The sequence below is a fragment of the Hippocampus bargibanti genome, linkage group LG10 (assembly GCF_051943395.1).
Source record: "Hippocampus bargibanti isolate YZ-2025 linkage group LG10, ASM5194339v1, whole genome shotgun sequence".
NCBI classification, from domain to species: domain Eukaryota; kingdom Metazoa; phylum Chordata; class Actinopteri; order Syngnathiformes; family Syngnathidae; genus Hippocampus; species Hippocampus bargibanti.
In genome coordinates, this window is record NC_142743.1 from 7,042,949 (window position 1) to 7,062,354 (window position 19,406).

General features: G+C 42.1%; 1 protein-coding gene across 1 annotated transcript; it reads right to left on the minus strand.

The window, feature by feature from the left end:
• Window positions 1-895: 895 nt before the first annotated feature.
• trim25 (tripartite motif containing 25) lies at window positions 896-16,854 on the minus strand. The gene is made up of 8 exons (XM_089007067.1): window positions 15,991-16,854; window positions 15,094-15,189; window positions 14,181-14,414; window positions 12,035-12,203; window positions 9,812-9,901; window positions 9,579-9,722; window positions 9,424-9,480; window positions 896-1,447 (listed from the first exon to the last, which is right to left on the minus strand). Exons 1-8 carry the CDS (start codon window positions 16,600-16,602, stop codon window positions 909-911), a joined length of 1,941 nt encoding a protein of 646 aa, XP_088863193.1. The 5' UTR covers window positions 16,603-16,854; the 3' UTR covers window positions 896-908.
• Between the last annotated feature and the right edge of the window lie 2,552 nt (window positions 16,855-19,406).

The window sequence follows — 19,406 nt, forward strand, 5'->3', positions numbered from 1 at the left end:
GTCTCTATGCTGTCATATTATTTGTCATATTTAGTTTTTTTTGTTCTTTTTACTTCTTTCATTCGTTTCATCACTTTGCTGCTGTGAAATGTAAATTTCTCCACTGTGAGACTAATAAAGGCATATCCAATCCAATCCAATTGTGTGTGTGTTTAGCTGGGTTGATATCTTTTTGCATCAAGTGCACAGATGGCTTGTATGAGTTGTTTGTGGAGCCTGATTGATGGGATATTTTAACCTTGCAGTCTACACTCTGCCTTTGAACTATCAAAGTTGAAACTCTCTCACTGTCGTCTGCCTGTCTCTTTAATGTTTAAACCAACCCCGTCACTGCTGCGTTTTTGACCAATCACGTGGCTTTAACCGAAGACGGGGCGAGGAATAGAGGACAAAAACAGTCGGCTGCCATTTTGTTGTTACAAGTACGGGCTCGTTAGCGAACGACACATCACTCATTGAGGCAGCTCCGTGTCCGAAAAATTTTCATATGCCAAGTTAAAATGTTCATAAATGTAACGTTCGTAAACCGAAAAGTTCGTAAGCCAAGGGGTTCGTAAACCGAGGTATCACTGCATTTACTTTTTTTTAATCGCCACTACAATGATGGCATGTGAGACCATGAAGCATGTTTGACTGAAACAAATTGATAGAGTCATTTATTAATCAAGCAGGAATCAAAAGCAAGAACAAAAAGATTTTTTAGTCTTTGGGACGGCACATAATGGAACTGGCCCATGGTAGGGGCAACAAGAGAAAGCCTCACTGTTTTGGGAGAGCTTTTGTTATGACCGGCGGATGTGACGTCATTGACCGGATGTATAATAAAACGGAGGTCCGAGAAAATAAAACTGTGTGAGAAAATAAACGATGTTTCCAATGTTGCCTGAACACAAACGTCGATACGTTCCTCAAGCCTGCGGTTGGCACAGTGTGATCGATGACTCAGAGGAGAAAATCCAGAAAGCTGGATACACCGCCTCAGTGAACGGAAACACAAAAGAGTAGAATGGATAGACTCTATCTGCCACGTTGTAAAACGTAACAGAGCCTGAATCCCAATCTAACAACACACCAACACGCTTGGGTTGGGTATTCATGACTACAATCTCGTTGCTGTCGTGCCAAGCAGACAGCTTGACGTTAAACCACTCCACGCACCACGACTGCGCATTGCGGCCAAGTCGACTAGTCGGACCTTTGCGTTCAATACTCCCGTACGCCAAACCAATGCCGATGAAGTTGTTGTTATTGAGCCGAACTTCCCAATAATGGCGGCCGCGAGAGAAACCCTCAGAGGTGAGCACCTGAGTGCAGGCGGAGAAGCGTTCGGGGCAGTCGTCGCTCACCGCGGGATTAGGTTGCCTTGGTACAGATGCCCTTTTGAAGTTCTCCGTTAGTATGATGCGTTTGTGTGCTGTCTTTGGATCAAAACTGAGCGCGGTGCTATCTGTTAGCACAGAAAAAAAGGAAAAATCATGTTATCAAGATGGGCACACCGGCTTCACAGTGCAGAGGTCGCCGCTTCGTGTCCCGGTCCGGCCTCCCTGTGTGAAGTTTGCATGTTCTCCTCGAGCCCGCTTGGGTTTTCTCAGGGTCCTCCGGTTTCCTCTCACACTTCAACACACAGATTGACCACTTCAAATTGTCCCTAGGTGTGAGTGTGACTGTTGTACGTCTGTGTGTGCTGGCAACCAATTCACGGTGTCCCCCGCCTTGTGACCGAAGACAGCTGGGATAGGCTCCAGCACCCCCCACGACCCTAATGAGGAATAAGCAGTACGGAAAATGGATGGATGTTATCAAGATTACCGGATCCCTCACTCGCATATCGAATCAAGTAAATGACAGATGTCCAATTCAAGAGGTACTGAATCCAGCCTGCCGGATCATTCTATTTGGCTGTTTTTTTTCCTGATCAATCCTCAAACAAATGTACCGTATTTTCAAGACCATAAGGCGCATATAAACCTCTCAGATTTTTTTCAAAATGTGCGGTGCGCCCTGTAGTACGGACGTATTAGAGACCACCATGAGGAGGACGTGGGAGAGAACATGTGTGTGTGTGTGTGTGTGGGGGGGAGGGGTGATTTGTGTATAAACGATCAGGTATGTGCTTTATGCAGAACATTGCTGTTTTAACAACCCTGAAAATGGCACAGAGATATGGTTATGAAGCTCAGTTTAAACTGAAGGCTATCAGTTACGCCGAGGAACATGGGAATGGACCCGCCGTGACATAATACGCGGACATAAGGCAAGGTCCGGAGTTGAATGAAAGATTCGAGCAATGGATCGGCGAGCTAAGAGCGAGCGGAAGGAGCTTTTCGACTGTCACCATCCCACTCAGAGCAGTAACGCTATCGGAGGAAATGAAAATGTAACATTTCCAAGGAAGTCCGTCTTGGTGCTGGCGTTTTATGAAACTGTGCGATTTTTCCATGCGGACCGGGACTACTGTAGCGACGGCCGGCGAATTATTCTGAAAAGCTGGCGAAAAGGCTGCCATGCTAACGGAGAGAAACTCCCGGCGATTGTGATTTTTTAAAAGAAAGACTTTGCCTAAAGAGACATTTCCAGCAGGCGTCATTCTTACGGCAAACGAAAAGGGCTGGATTTTATGCCACAGTTTGCCAATGGATTGTGGATGCTTGGGCTAACGTGTCTGCTAGCACGGTGATTTGAGCTTTCGGAAAAGTCGGTAGCGGTAATGTGCTCCTTTTTACCATGCCGACGCATATTGAGTGATGATTACAAAATGTTATTCCTTTGTAATTAATAAATAAAGCACTACCAAACTCAGTTTTGCTCCCGATCTGTTTTTTTAAATACGCATACTTGTATGCCTGTGTGTTGTTGTGAGGCGGACGTACGTATGGCAGTAGAGGATATGTACCGGTACATAAAACTTGCGTCCCTTCATCCGGTGCGCCCAATGTGTGTGTTAAATACAGAAATGGCACACATAAATGAGACTACGCCTTTTCACACGGTGCGCCGTTTGGTCGTGAAAATACGGTAATAGATCTCTATCTATTAGCTATCCAGCTATCTAGCTGGCTAGCTATCTATTAGCAAGCTAGGTTGCTTTCCATCTATTTGACTTACTTCCGTGTTGAGTGAACGCTAGTGGATGTGGCTGCCGCTGCTCACCCACAGAAAAACTTATCCTGTGACTGAGTTTTGAAAGGTGCTTATAAATGAAATGTATTATTATTATTATTATTATTATATTTGAACAAGCCATGTTTACTGGCATTTGATTTCAAAAGTAGTTTGGCTCATCAATTTCTTCTGTCTATGTCGTAAAAGCCGATCATACGTTTATTCGAGTTCACAGTCATAACAGGCCAAAGGAAGCCATCAAAAATATTGGGCCCAGGACAAATAAGGGTTTCACACTTTTGAAACAGACAGGCCTATGGGGAAGGCTGAAATTTCTCTGGTTCAACCGCTGCCTTGAAAAACAATAAAACAATAAAATACCCGAAAAATAAAAATGACTGAATATCAACAAAGCAGAGCGAGTGAGTCCCCATTTAACTAGAACACTATGCATCCATTATCGGAAGTGCTGATCCTCACATGGGTTGCGGGTGTGCTGGAGCCTAACCCTGCTGTTTGAGGTGCTACACCCAAATTTATAAATTGTTGAAAACTACGACATGTCGCTGATACCTTCTTAATACTTTGCGTGACTTCACACGTGGATTTGTGTGAGCTGCTTCGTACAAGAAAGAGGGGGCAGAAAGTGCTTAAGATTAAATAACTGTCTGTGTCTATTGTGTTGTGTCACATTATTTGTTATTTACCACCTTCAAATCCCATCTCAAAACCCACATATTTAAAGCTGCATTTTCTGTGTAGCTCTACCTCTTGTTTCTATTTATAATTGTATTCTATTTATTGTATTCTATTTATAATTGTATTTTATTTATTATTGTATCTATGCTTGTCTGTGACCAATGTCCCCTATAAGTATCGCGCACTGCTCGCGCATACTCAGCGCACAAGAACATCTATGCAGCGCACATTTTGCAATGTAAGTCAATGAGTGACAGGTGTCCATCCAATAATGTCGTACAGTTCATGTACGTTACGCAGCCAATCGGAGCAGACCGGCGCGAATGTGCCCTGCCCATACGAGCCGTGATACTGGCGTGAAACTGGCGTGTGGCCACAGCGGACGCATTAGTGATGGGAATTCCGGCTCTTTTGGCTCGGCTCACTAAAAAGATCCGCCTCCCAGTTTCTTTGTTTTTTTTTTCCTTTAATTAATTAACTACCAAAAATCATGTAAAATTACGTGAAAAACAAATTACTCATGTAAAAAAAATACAGTATATCAAATAATTTTATTTATATGGGTTGATTTATATGTGCACAGAGAGCATCCACGAACTTTCACTTTCCCTGTGGTGACTCTGGTTTGATGATCAGCTGTCACTAATTTGCTTTTCATATTAATAATGCTATCATACCAACTAGTAAAAAATGTAATAATTTAATAATAATAACAACATAATGTGATAACATTTGTCCACCTGTCTACCCCGACCCCCCTCCCCCATCTCCTTCTCACAGCTGCGAGTGTCTGTAATTCTGCCCTCCCTCCTCTACCATGGATATCGACCAATCACGTGCGTCTTTGACCGAAGACTGGGGGCGGGGAATAGAGGACACAAAAAGTCGGCTCCCTGGCGCCTTGTTAGGAACCGGCTCTCTTCGTTCACTTCAGAGATCCGGCTCTAAGAACTGGCTCGTTTGCGAACGACACATCACTAGTACACATCTGATGTTGCTCAGTGGTCCTCAATGTGCTCAGTGAGCTTGTGTGTCTGCTCGACACATAAAAAATTAGAGGGAACATTGTCTGTGACTGTAAACTGTCCTTGAGAGCTTTGAAAGGCGCTTGAAATAAAATGTATTATTATTATTATTGTTACTATTATTATTATGAAGATGGAGGAAGGGAAAAGCCGAAAGGAAAATACCTTTTTTTAACTTCGAAATGGCACCGCGAGAGTGGCTGCCTATACAGCAGCTCTTGTTTTTGTTTTTCTACTTCTTCCTTTCCTTTCCTTTTACTCTCACAACTTTGCTGTAATATGTACATTTCTTTACTGCGAGACTAATAGAGGCTAATACAATCCAATCTCTGAGAGTTTTGATGATTTGGCTAGGTCTGGCGATTTGGTTCTCAAAATAATCCAAAATTGGCGCAACAGTGAGTTGTACAGCGGTTTCTCCTCTTACAAAATTAATTGGTTGATTAGAAAAGATTGTAAGTAAAGGCACCTTTTCCAGGCTAATGACCCAATTCGTTCCATGCTCTTCTGACATAAATGTTTTGTCAACCATAAAATGCATCAAAATAAGCCACAAATATACAATTAGATTACACAGTCAATGAAAGTTGTGCAGAATGTAAAAAAATAAAGAAAAGAGTCAAGAAGAAAAATTATGGTCATATAACTTTTAACTGCATCCTCAATAGTTTTTGACCCTCTTAGTGGCAGCGTCTGCTTATATGGCTCTATTCACCGGGGCCAACTGTCCCGTTCAGCGCGGTGTGGACCCGGCGACGCGCCAAGACCCCTCCCTCATGGCCATGCTGCTGGAGATGGGCTTCCGAGACCACCGTCTCAATCAGCGCCTGCTACGCAAGCACGGCTACAACCTGCTGCACACCGTCAACGAGCTGGTGCAGATGGCCGAGGACGGGCCATCCAGGCACTCCACTGAGGTGTGCCATCATATTTTTTTCCTTACTTTTTTGTCTTTGCGGTTGAGACATATTGAAAGGTCGAGCAGATTATCGTTGTGTTCATTTGGACCAAGCGTGATAGTGAAGAACTCCTCATCCATGATTTCGATTAGCTTTTGATGCGGGATGAAAATTGACGTGTATTTATACGGAGGTCTTATAAGGTCTTTTTTTGTTTGTTCGGATTGAGCTGGCGCTAACGTCCCTTTTCCACTGCATGATACCGACAAGACGTGTCGGCACAAAGTACTATTTCCACTCAGACAGGGTTACAAATGTTTTTTTTTTTTTTTTTTAATTCAAGATGGCGCTGCAAGAGTGGCTGCCTTTCCAGCAGCTTCTGTATTTTGTTTTTCAACTTTTTTATTTCCTTTCCTCTTCCTTTCATAACTTTTCTGCTGGTAGAGTGAACGCTGGTGCGAATGGCTGCCGCTGCTCACCCGCACAAAAAAAAAAAAATCATATCCCGTGACTGTAAAGTGTCCTTGAGAGTTTTGAAAGGCGCTTAGAAATTAAATGTATTATTATTATTATTATTATTCATCCATCCAGCCATCCATCCATCTTCTGCCACTTATCCGGGGTCGGGTCGTGAGGGCAGCAGCTTCAGTCGGGAAGCCCAGACTTCCCTCTCCCGAGCCACTTCTTCTAGCTCGTCCTGGCGGATCCCGAGGCGTTCCCAGGCCAGCCGGGAGACATATTATCTCATCTCATTTTCCGTACCGCTTATTCCTCATTAGGGTCGCGGGGGTTGCTGGAGCCTATCTCAGCTGTCTTCGGGCACGAGGCGGGGGACACCCTGAATTGGTTGCCAGCCAATCGCAGAGCACACAAAGACATACAACAGTCAATTTGGAGTGGTCAATCTGCCTGCCATGCATGTTTTTGGAGTGTCCGGGGAGAACATGCAAACTCCACTCAGGGAGGCCGGAACGGGACGCGAACCGGCGACCGCTGCACTGTGAAGCCGGTGTGCTAACCACTTGACTACCGGGCCGCCAGACATATTATTATTATTATTATTATTAATAATAGAAATGATTCACGGATGTTTACATTTGTCGGCTTTTAACAATCTTTTGAACGTGTCCAAGGTAAACATCAGCAGAGCGAGCGATTGCCCGACTGTTGATCACTTTTTCGATACACATACTGTAGACTAATCTGATAGAGGTCCCTCTTTGCCAATGAAGAGTTCACAGTCAGGATGATGCTCGGTAATAGAAAGTGACAGAGCAGAGCATGTTGCGTTCAGGAAACTGAGCTGCCTATAATGTATTTTTACCTTCGTATTTTGATATTTCTTTCGTAATAAGAGGCAATCAATATTTTCCCTGTTGAGGCATTTTGTAGCTTTAAAATTTTGTGTGAAGATATGTTTGTAAGTCGAGGTATCACTTTGTGAACAAACTTTTTTCCAAAGGAAAGAAAAATTGTCCATTTGCAGTGTCAATGTACAGAGTGATTGGCATATGAAGCTGCTGCCCTCACATATTGAGTTAAGAAGATTGTTTTAAGAAAAAAAAAATAACAATAGTAACATTGGCATATGAAGCTGCTGCCCTCACATATTGAGTTAAGAAGATTGTTTTAAGAAAAAAAATAACAATAGTAACGGATGCACTAATTTTTGCCTTAACGTGTTTATCGGTTTGAAATAAGTAGGAATTTTATGTTGCCAAAGGACTCTTTGTAATTTTTCAGAAACTCCTGCAATGTACGGTACTGCTACTCCTCTCCTTTTAGAATCTTGAGAATTATTGGTTTCGTTCGCTATTCTTTCTTTCTGACATTTGTTGAATGACCACTGAGGGTACCCACAGTTAGTGAGTGCTCTCCTGATATGTTTTGACTCCTTTTCTCTACCTTCAGTGCTAGTTGGTATTAGTTTAGCCCTATGCTGGAGGGTTCTGATAACTCCTAGTTTATGTTGTAAAGGGTGGTTAGAGTCAAAAAGTAAGTATTGGTCAGTGTGCGTAGCCTTCCTAAAGACTTCTGTTTTTAGCGCTCTGTCCTCTTTTATAATTACTTTACAATCCAAGAAGGCTAGTTGGTTCTCTTGAATGTCCTCACGAGTAAATTTAATGTTGAAGTCTACAGAGTTGAGATGATCTGTGAAGGATTGAATTTCTTGTTTCTTAATTATGACAAAAGTATCGTCCACATATCTAAACCAGTGTCTAGGTTTTGTCCCTGGGAAGGATGTGAGGGCCTGTTTCTCCATCTCTTCCATGTAAAGATTAGCCACTATGGGTGAAACTGGTGAGCCCATAGCACAACCCTGGATTTGTTTATAAAATTTTTCCCGAAATTGAAAATACGTAGTATTAAGGCAGATTTCTAATAATTGGCAGATGTGATCCGGTTTCAGTTTGGTTCTTTCATGCAGAGAAACATCCGCCAGCAGCCTCGTCCTCACCACTGAGACTGCTGCTGGGGTTGGGACAGATGTAAAGAGAGAAGTCACATCGTATGATGCCAAAGTTTCCTCAGGTTCCAATATGAGGTCTTTGATCCTCTCTACAAACCCTGTGGTGTTCTCTACGTGGTATTCTGTGTTACCAACCAACGGAGCTAAAATAGTTTTTAAATATTTGGCTACATTGTATGTAGAGGAGTCAATGCTACAAACAATGGGTCGGAGGGGGAACCCTTCTTTATGTATTTTTGGCAGGCCATAGATACATGGCGTGGCCTCTCCCGGGTATAATCTAAAATACATCTGTTTATCTATATGTTTTCCTTTCTCTAGCTTTTGGAGACAGTCAATCATTTCTTTCTTGTATCTATTGGAAGGGTCCCTTTTTAGTTGCTCATACGTGTTAGAATCACTGATTAACCTATTTATTTTGTCTTCATAATCCAATGTGTTGAGCAGCACTGTGCATCTGCCCTTGTCTGCTGGCAAAATAGTAATATTTTTGTCTTTTTGTAGAGTAGTTAACGCCTTTCTCTCTTCTAATGTTATGTTGGACGGAGGAAGTTTGGCACTACTGAGAAGAGCTGATATTTTAATGCGTAGATCATCTGCCTCTGCATACGAAAGTTTGTTATTTTTAATAGCCGATTCAGTAGCTGTGATATAATCTATTGTAGGTATAGTTTTAGGAGTCACTGAGAAATTTAAACCTTTGGTAAGTACTGCCTTTTCTGTCTCTGAGAGATCTCTGTCTGACAAATTTTTGATCCAATTCTCCCTTGCAAACTGTTCATACCTAATTTTACGCGTGTTTACCAGTAGCTGAGATTGTTTCAGTAAAAGTAATTTTTGAAATTTACCCTTTTGTCTCTCTTTGGTTTTGCTGTGGTGCCTCATATAACCGGATTTAGTAAATTCACACACTTCCTGATAGATTTTGTGGGTAAGATTAGTTTGTAATCGCTGATAATAAGTTTCTATTTCTGACTGTTTGTTTTTTATCTCTATGTTAAGTCTCCTAATTCGCAAATTTAGAATTTTCCTAGTATAATTTTGTTGCATTTTGTCGGCTAAGTATCCGGGTTCCAGGGGTGCTTGCTTCAAGCATTTAGGAATTAACCGGCTCTGTCTACATCTAAGATTGAATCTGAGGTGGTTCTTTAAATCAGCTAATTTAAAGGTGGCCTTTTCTAAGTTATTAATAAGGAAAATAAGATAACATAAATTCTCAAAGACGTACATGTCAGAAGATTGTGTCTATTTTCAACAGCACTGTTGGCCGGAGGGTCCATCATTTCTAAAGCAAAAATGAGACAAACATGCAAATGTGTAGTTCAATATCACATCCATCTACAGGGTTCTACGGTTTTTTGGATTCAAGCAGACAAGTTCAACCTATTTTTTCTTTGGCATCAGAAGGCATCTGAGTCAGCTGAGGTCTGTGTCTTGGTTTCCCATCAAATCCCAGCAGGTTTTCCACAGAACGAGACAGATTTTTCATAGGTTTCTGACTGAGTGCCCTGGGCTTGGTGTGTGTTTCTAAAGAAAATATATTTTGGACAGAATTAAATTGTCTGACTTTTGGGTTCAGAAAGATAAAACAGGATTGTAATACAGTATTTTCTCACCCTGTGATGTCATCTTGTCAGCGTTGACATTCACTGCCTTGGCCGCTGGGGTCGGGTTGTTGATTGGATGCTCTGTCTGGCTTTTTGTCTCTAAAAGACAGTACAGTGTTTCTGAAGTGGTTTGTTGTTGAACATTGTTACTGTTTTTCGATAACTATCGATTTTCGATCACTATAAGGCACATTTAAAGGACAACCGACACCATTTTTTTTGTTTCCTAACTGATATCAGAAAAACGTTTTATAGCATCAAAAATATCCAAAACAGGCAGGATGATATTTTTAGTCAAATGAAAAACACCAATAAAAATGACTTAAAATGTCCAAAAACGACTTCAAAATGTAACCGGAAATGGCCAGTTTCAGAAGATCCCGCCCCCTTGTTTGTGATGTCACGCCAAGACGTCTTGCCTTGCTCGATAATCAAAACACTGGCTTCAGATTCGGAGAAGATGCTTTCTTGTTACTCATCCAGTTATGAATATGATTCAAATAGTTCTGAAGAGGAAAGCATAAATGTTTGCACTCGATTAAAGAAGTCATTCTGTGTCATTTTGAGGCATCTGGACTGATATGTAGCGTCCCAAAAAATGCACAAGATGGCCCCCAAACTCCGGTGGAAATGGGCTGATTTGTCTGCTGGGAATTTGTGTCAGCTCGTATCAAATAGTAGTCTTGATGCAACACACAACGATTCACCATCGCGTCATTTATGTGTTTTCCTTCTAATTTCGCCATCAACACGGATCAACACGAAGTTTTCAGACCAAACAAAGTACCGAAAATGCAGTGACAATACCTACCGTGACCTCACGGTAGGTATCGTCGCCAACTCAAAAACAAGACTTCCTGAATATTCAGCGCGCATTTTAAAACATAAAATATAGCTATATGCCGTGGAATCTTTGTAAAATACGCTCAGTAGAAGTCATTTGAAGTGATTTTACAAATTATGGACACAATTTGTCCAGAGGCGTCGGTTGTCCTTTAAAAGCATTCAATTTAGTTAGAAGCCAATGCACCTTATACATAGATGTTTTTACAGTTTCTTTATATTCCCGATTGAATTGTTTCTCTGTCACTGTTCCTTTGGCATCTAGCAGTGATTATTAGCAGCAACCATTTGTTAACGTAAAAGGGTTCTGTACGTCAGTAATTGGCATGGGCATTTCCCAACACACACTCCAACATACATCTACTTTGTGCGCTCTGCGCAGCTATTATGAAACAACGATAATCCAAAAAGCAGTTAATCACCTACTAAACAAAGGAAGAAGGAGCAATGCAAGACTTCTAATTATATTTAGCCCCTTGTGGACGTGGGCCGGCAAGATTTGTGTGCTTTTATGTATTTTAGTTGTTCTGATGCGTTGTTACAGCAAATAAAGTGGTATTGTATTGTATGGTTTTATATTCTGCTGAGCATAGCTCCATCTAGTGGATCGACAATGCAACCACAGCTACAATTGTAGCTCTATGCCTCAAAATGAAGTGTGCACTACATTGAAAATGCACCTTATACTCCGGAGCATCTAATTAATCCTGGACTGTTTAAATGGTCATGGGCGTGCACTGACTCCCATGAGTTTGAATGGGATCGACTTTCAAACATAGCCTCATCAATTACACAGAAGGTGTGCACAACCATATTAACTAATTCACTACCAGACAATGCGCAAAAATGTGTCCACTCTAGTGCCAGGGTTTGTGTCATTTTCACTCAAATTCCAGGACCCACAAAATATAGAGTTTTAGCACTACATAAACATTCAATGCAGCGTAAGAAATGTTAGACTTTCTTCTTTCATCAGAAAAAAAGAGTTAATTCCTAAGTTATATGGGTCTGGAGTTATCTGAGCTTGAAATGGAGGCGGCTGTACAAAGGACAAACACTGTTACCATTACCAGAGGTCTGACCAATGCTTTATCGGCATCCACCCCCCCTCCCCGCAAGAAAAAACAAAACGGCAACAAATTTGGGAATGGCGCTCCACATCATGCTTTTCAGTTCTGGAATAAATTCAGTAATGGCAGTGAATGAGTTAATCTCATTTTTACTTCCCTTCTGGAAAAGATTTGTTGTTCAGGTGAAAGGTCACCTTAAGGGTGAAACATTTTTTAAATAATCTTTCCTGGTGTCACTTTTCCATCCCATTAACAACTAGTAATAAAATGGGGTTTTCAATCCAATACACAGTCCATATGCTGCTCCTGAAATTGTTACCTGTTTTCGTCAATGGTGGTCTGGCACCAAGAGGTTTGTTGAGGATGTAATACATCTGTTTGTTCAGATTAACAGCAAATTCCTCGGTCGCTGTCAATTTTTTGGACTTCAAGTTTATTCGAGGGGCGTACGAATCAAACGCTGCAGCTTTGGGCAGGTTCAGTGAAGCCTATGAGGAAAGAAGCACAACTGTCATTTGGATGATGCATATGGAACAACTGACATTGAGTTGGTGACAAAAGTGGTTACTGTGCTTGCTGTTCATCAAGCTTCTTTTCATTTCGGCTTTTCCCTTCAAGGGTCACCACAGCGAATCATTGTCCTCCATCTTCAGAGGTTTGATTCACATGTTTGTTTTGGACAAGCTTTCACGTCGGATGCCCTTCCTGACACAACCCTCTGTATTTATTTGGGCTTGGGACCAGCACAATAAGACACTGGCTTGTGTCCCCTTGGGGCTACGGAAGAAGCAACTATTAGCTTAATAAAGATGAATATGCTTGATAAAATGATAGCAAGGATAATAAAATATGTTGATAGAACTGGAGATGAGGAATGTTGCGCACACACACGCACGCACATACACACACACACACACTGCAAATACAGCGTGACCAAAAAAATGGGCCCCAAATCTAATCAGGCCGTTTCTTCATGTTTTGTCCGAATAAAATGAAACTTTGGCACGTACGTAATTACTGAATTACATGCCAGCAGCCATTACTTTTTGTTATGCATTCATATGTCACTCGCCTCCTCCTCGGAGCCTCAACTGAGAAGAGGGATTTCCTCCTCGCCCACATACTCTATGCAGCCAATCGCAAGCGAGCTTGGCGAACCTGGGCCTGAACTCATTGGCAACACTTCAGCATCGCGGGACGCTGATTGGTCAGTCTTGGTGTCCGTTGTGTAAACATCCAGCCCTTGAAACCTCTAATGTGTCTGTGTGCGTGCGTGCACGCGAAACACAGTACGCAGCCAACTGCAAGCGAGCTCGGCCAGAAAAAGGCGCACAATACAAATTCTAGCTTCCAGAATCTCCGTCCAAACATTTTTCGACCAACAGTACCCGCAAAAATGTTCATATGTCCCGTTTTTCGTAACTCCAATGTTTGTACGTTAGGAAGCGTCTGTATAATATATGATATTGAATATTTTAATACAATATATTATACATTGCCCATTTATTGAACACAAATACCATGAAATGTCTCCCAAAAACTGACCAAAACACAAAAACTGATAGTTTGGGAGTGTGGGTGGGCTTGCCCGATGCCTGAAGCATGTAAGTGGAAATATTTTATTATATTCCATTATAAATCTCCACAGGTTATGTCACCTGAAATGTAAAAAATATGAATACATGTTTTAAATAAACATCATGCAATATAGTTGTTTCAAAATTACAAATATGTGTACGAGTGAATGTGGTAGGAAGTGGGAGATTAAGCTAACAGCAAAGATTGTACTGTAGTTATAACAATAACTTTATGATGCTTCCAAATCAATCCATAAGGAGTGGAATGGTTGGCAAAATGCACGGTTCGGCTTGTATCTCAGTTTAGTGGTCACTTTTGAATCTGTTCAAAAGCTGGAATCATAGATGGCACTATAGCTCCATCGTGTTGCTTGCCAAAACCCAGTCAAAAAAGTACAAACTTTCATGTGTTCTTTGTTCATTCATACTTGCAAATGGAACAGTACTTGGGGTGTGACTAATGACATTTCATAAGATCATAAGGGTGCACTGTGAGAAACAACAGGAACGTCAATTGAGAAATGACGATTGCCCACTCACTGTTGTTTACCCCTGTTGATCTTTTTTGTATACCATGTTCCGAGTCGGTCTTTCCAGTTTTTCCTGACTGATATGGCATTCCCCCATCATTGTTTTTATCTCAAACCTGTTTGGCTTACATTGTTGCTTTTTGTTTGTTCTCAATGTGTATTTTTTCATTCCTTTTCGTTTTTGTCTTCTTTTTTTTGTGCATAATCTCAGAATGTTGGGTCTTTTTCCTGACCAAAGAAGAAATCTGGACCTATTTTTCACATCAAAATTCCATGGTTGCAAATTCAACACAAAATGTTGAGAATCATCAGTGGGCTGAAGAAAAAAACAACTACAAAAAAAATGTCCTTATCTTACCTCAAGAAAGGTCATTGTTTTTGACTGACAAAGTAGACTTTGAATGTCCACTTTCGTCTTGCTCAAGCTCTTAATATTGTCAGAAAACATTTTCATCAAAACGCTAATCTTGGTCTGAGACGACTGGAGTTCTTCATCCACCGTGCTCATTGCGGTGCACTCTTCAGCGGCCAGCATGTCTCGAATCTGTTCATACACACGAGCCATTTCCGACTTCTTGGCGGCGGCCCTGCCCTAGAATTTCAACATAAAAAACAACAACCAATATTGCATGTCACCACTTCTTGACAAATGTATTTTTATTTATGTAAGTTCTCACAGCAGGACGAACACTAGTTAGGGCATAACTGCATGTAATAGTGATGTGGTTTTGTCATAGAGCTAAGCAACTCGTTTTGTGTTTGACTGCTTCAATGAACAAGAAACTGTTGCCAACCAAATTTGTCATCACAAAGAACAACAAAAAGTTGCAGATAAGCAAGTTTGTATATGGTTCCACACCCCCCAAAAATACAAGTCAATAAAAATATTGAAAAAAAGGGTATGGACTTTTACAATAGACAAACAAAAAAATGAGGAAGAACATTTCAATCACTCCCCAGAACTAATCCTGTGTCTCTTTACAGAAATGTTTCCAGTCATTTTACCAATGCACAACTGGGTACATTATACTTCATAAGACCACTTTTTAGGTTCGTATATTCAGTATATTGTCAAGTCAGAAGCAATCAAATGATTGTACTTTTACTGATGACCTCCTTTACAGGATTTGAGATCATCAAAGGATCCTCTTTTGTCTTCTGCTGTGATCGTCCTTTGAAACCTTTTTTTTCCCAAAACCTTTTTACTCTAGTACCGTCCACCACACACTGGATTGAACCCACCCCATTGAGGAATAAATGCCCGTGGTTACCTTCAGTGTAAACTGCATGTCTGTCATTTGAGCAATGACGGTTTCATTCTGTTTAATCTTCTTGTCCACCAGATTTAATTTTTCTCTCAGGCTGGACTGCAAATACAACAAAAGCATTTCAATTGATCAATCCTGTTTAATGGGTTGCATGAACAATTATAACATTTCATATGACTTTTGAGTGTTAAGAGTGTGTTTCAGTGTGGATTTGGACCAAGAGTAATCAAGATGTGGATACTTTTCATGTGAATTGAACAAAACTGATTTGATTCGGAAAAAAGCTTTAAGCACATTTTGGAGGGGTGCAGAAGCTGTACTAAAACGTTCAACTTTTAGCATAAAACAAAAACCTAAATTGACAAAACATCTGAACTAATGGGCAGCCATGACTTCCGAAGAACTCCAGATCGACATTCATGTTGTCAAAACAAGACAATAAAATATTCCTGTTGATTTATTTAACAGGATCAAGCTGGCTGTCACTGGATGAAAGCAACAATCAATCTTGTAATGGCAAGTATGAAGGATTATAACTTAAAACATTTTTGTGTTTACATTAAAAGGCATATTTATAATTCTATTATAGTTTACAGTACCATGTCATTTTATTTGATTCTACAATTGCTGTACCACTGAATAAAACTGAAAGGAATTAACCATTTTTTTAAATAAAATGTGAGGGAAATGTGTTATTCAATTTTTAACCGTTCTGTCTTCTTTTCTATAGATATTTAACAAATACGTAGTTATTTTGGGTAGAATTTTCTGAGATTTATATAAATTCACATGCGAGGCATATCAAAGGGCGTAATTCAAATGACCCCCACCTACTTTCGTGGTTGCTTTGCTCTCAAGCTATGACATTTTTTTACATTATTCTAAATTTTAATAACATACCATTTGCTTGGCCCTCTGTTGCTCGGCTTGAATGAAGTTGCAGGTTTTGTGCACTTGTTGGAGGCAGAGGGTGCATATGACGCGGCCGTGGTCGGTGCAGAAGAACTCCATGAGTTTGTAGTGGTGGTCCGGGCAGATGCGCTCCAATATGTCGCCGACGGGTTCGGTCAGTTGGTGCATGCGGAAAACGGGGTTGTCGTGGTGCGGCCGCAGGTGCTCGGCGCAATAGGAGGCAACGCAAGTGTGACAAGTCTTGACCGCCTGCGCCTTCATACACATATCACAGCGTATCGCGACGGCACCCGAATCCGCTTCGGGTTTCGCCATTTCAACAACGGACACATTTGTCTCGCGCTCAATTGAGCGTCGTTTAAAAGTGTCTACGACGGCGCCGAGGACCGTGTTTTTCTTCAGTTTCGGCTTGGTCGAGTATTGAGTCCTACACTGTGGACAGCTGTAGGTTTCCTTCCAAGTGGAGAGGAGGCACTGCTGGCAGAAGTTGTGGCCGCAAGGGATGGTCACTGGACAGTCAAAAGTACTCAGGCAAATACTGCAGGTCAGATCATCACCCAAACTGAGCAGAGAGAATTCACTGCCGTCGACGTCCGCCATAGTCGGACTTCAATGTGAGCGGAAGAAACGAAAACAAACGAGCAACACTAAACTCCGCTTTCCTAAGAAACGAAAGTATAACTGAGGCTTTTATCACGTGACTGTCTGTTAGGGAGTGAAACTCAAAAAGGGAAAACCCGGTTTAAGTAGTCGCTGAACTAAAGATTATAAAGAGCTGTCTTCAATAAATAAATGTGATTTTTGATTTACTGATGTCCCTACCTCTGTGCAAATGTCTCGCGGAAAACTCAGCGTAGATTCTCTACATCAGGGCTGTCAAAGTCAAATGGACGGCGGGCCAAAAAAAATAGCTAGAAACCGATGGCCGGACTGATTGAATGCTCATTGAATTTTATTTAAATGACGCACATAGTCTAGTGCAGTGGTCCCCAACCTTTTTTGCGCCACGGACCGGTTTAATGTCAGACAATGTTTTCACGGACTGGCAGATAAATACAACAAAATAAAATGATATGACAGGCACTCTCTTGGCAAACTACAAATATACAAATATGGCCGAAGCTGTAGTCCAAAGTTGAGTATCTTGGCAAACTACAAATATGGCCGAAGCTGTAGTCCAAAGATGAGTTTGGCAACCATTTTCCCCCAGAGGAGAGAACTGGAATAAAAACAAATGTGCCAGCAGCTGAAAGCCATTCAATAATCAGGAAGCCATTCAATAATCAGGAAGGCTCTCACCAGAAGAAACCACTCCTTAAAATAGTCAGTTGCTACACTGCTCAGTGTTCGGTTCAAGTACTGCTCTCGGAGTTTGCCTGGTGCAGTGGAGTTCAACTGTGTAAAGACCAGGGTGGCTGATGGTGAGAGAACCTGTTATTGTGACCGTTTATTTGATGGTTTGATTTGGTGGCTTAATGTCAAAACCAGCCTGTTAAGAGACTGCCTTCAAATGTAAACCTAATTGCCGTTTGTGTTTTTACCTTCTTCAAAGGTTTTTCACCTTCCAATCAGCAATTGACTTTTCAATGAGAAAAGAGACGATTAAGTCCAAATTAAAAGAGGAAGAAGAAAGGAGAAATCTGTCTCATCATTGGAGTTAAAGAGTGAAGTCCCAGTGTAATCCTGGTCAACAAAGTCAAAACCCTTTTCAAGTTAGGGGGAGAGCTCAAAAAACTTGACAGTGAAAAACCAGTCCTCCCACTGGACAACGGGAAAAAGAAGTTCTGGAAACCAGGATAGTCCAAGCCCCCTGACTAAAGATTCAACGGCTTAAATTCACCCAGTTCCCTCCAACTCCACCTGAATTGTGAGTATGACCGACAAGAAGGCAGTTGACCAGCTTAAGACTGAGAGGACAACTGCAAAAGCATCATTCACCCGCCTGGTGAACAGCCTCACCAGGAACCATGATGACTTGTCTGAGGAGGAGCTCAGAGACAGTTTTAAGACGCTCATCGCTGTCACGGTTTGCGAGGTGGTGATGGCGAGTGTGGATCCCAAAAAGCAGGCAGGAGGGAGCAGGAGGTTGGGCGCCAACCAGATCATGACAGTACCCCCCCTTCAAGGGGCTGCTTCCAGAAGTCCCAACAGTCTCCCAAAAGGTCCACTCGCCAGGGAACGATCAGTGGAGAGGGCAACCGCTGCCTCTCCAGCATACGACGGGCGGCGGCCTGATGGGAACGGGACTCGGCCTGGGGTGGACGAAGACACAGCATGGATCGTCGTGGGCGTAAGTGCGATCCCTCTCGCACGTTCACGCGACGGCGCATGGCTCAACGTGGACGTCGAACTGCCAGGTGCAGAATGGCACCCCGTATGGGACCAGGTCTCGGCCGGAGGCCGACGTGGGCGCGAACTGCCTGGCACCGGGGGAACGAGACCAGTCCAGAGCCGCTCCGGGATCCAGCGGTGAGTGGGGTCTCGGACTGACGTTGACGCGGACGTTGCACGGCTCGTCATGGATGAGACTCAATTCGTCATGCACGACGACAGCGTGGCTGGACGTGGGCGTGCACTGCCAGACACCCAGTGTCAACCTGGACGGCCACCTGGAAGGAGGTTTCGGCCGGACGTTTACGTGGACGTTACGGCCCGTCGAGTGACGCAATTCAAACTCGACGAGGCGTGGGCTAATGTGGACGTAGCATTGCCAGGCACAGGGTGGAATGAGACGGGTCCGTTGGTCAGTTCATTGTTTGCTGCATGTTTGTTGCATGCTTTGTCTGCAATCGCATGCATTGTATGCTGTGCATGTGTTTGTTTCCCTTGGCGGATTTTTACACTTGGTTTTCTTTTGATACTTTGTATTTTTTTCTGTTCAGATGATTTTGATGCTTTACATTTAGTTCCTGCTGACCTTTATTTTAATACAATTTGTCAAACAACCTCCTGCTCCCTCCTGCCTGCTTTTTGGGATCCGCACCCGCCATCACCACCTTGCAAAACGTGACAGCATTTGGAATAAGCAGCACTTTATTTGGACATAATTGTGAAAACATGTGTGGCTAATTAAATATCCTATCTCCTGAGATATTAATAAGAACTATACATACAACGGTGGAGCCAAGACAAAAGAATTTCCCTCATTCGAATAATCTATCAAACCCTGCTGGTACTGACCTCGTTACCATGTCTATGTATTGATTTGCCTGAATGAACATTTCTGTTTCTTTGTTTCATCCCTCGGCACAGCTCTTCAAAGCACCTATGCGTCTTCAAGACTGTGTGTCCTCTTGTAGTTTCAGTTGTCCATTGTATCTTTTGAAATAGGAAAGAACAGATGCTGCAAATTCAGTATCTTATTGTCTAATATCTACAAGCCTCTGTCTACCATTCAAAAACTG

Coding starts and splice junctions, on each gene's coding strand:
- trim25 (XM_089007067.1), bottom strand. CDS start 16,602: ATGGCGGACGTCGACGGCAGTGAATTCTCTCTGCTCAGTTTGGGTGAT. Junction 15,190..15,990: donor AACAGAGGGCCAAGCAAATG/GTATGTTATTAA, acceptor TTGTATTTGCAG/TCCAGCCTGAGAGAAAAATT. Junction 9,723..9,811: donor TGACAAGATGACATCACAGG/GTGAGAAAATAC, acceptor TATTTTCTTTAG/AAACACACACCAAGCCCAGG.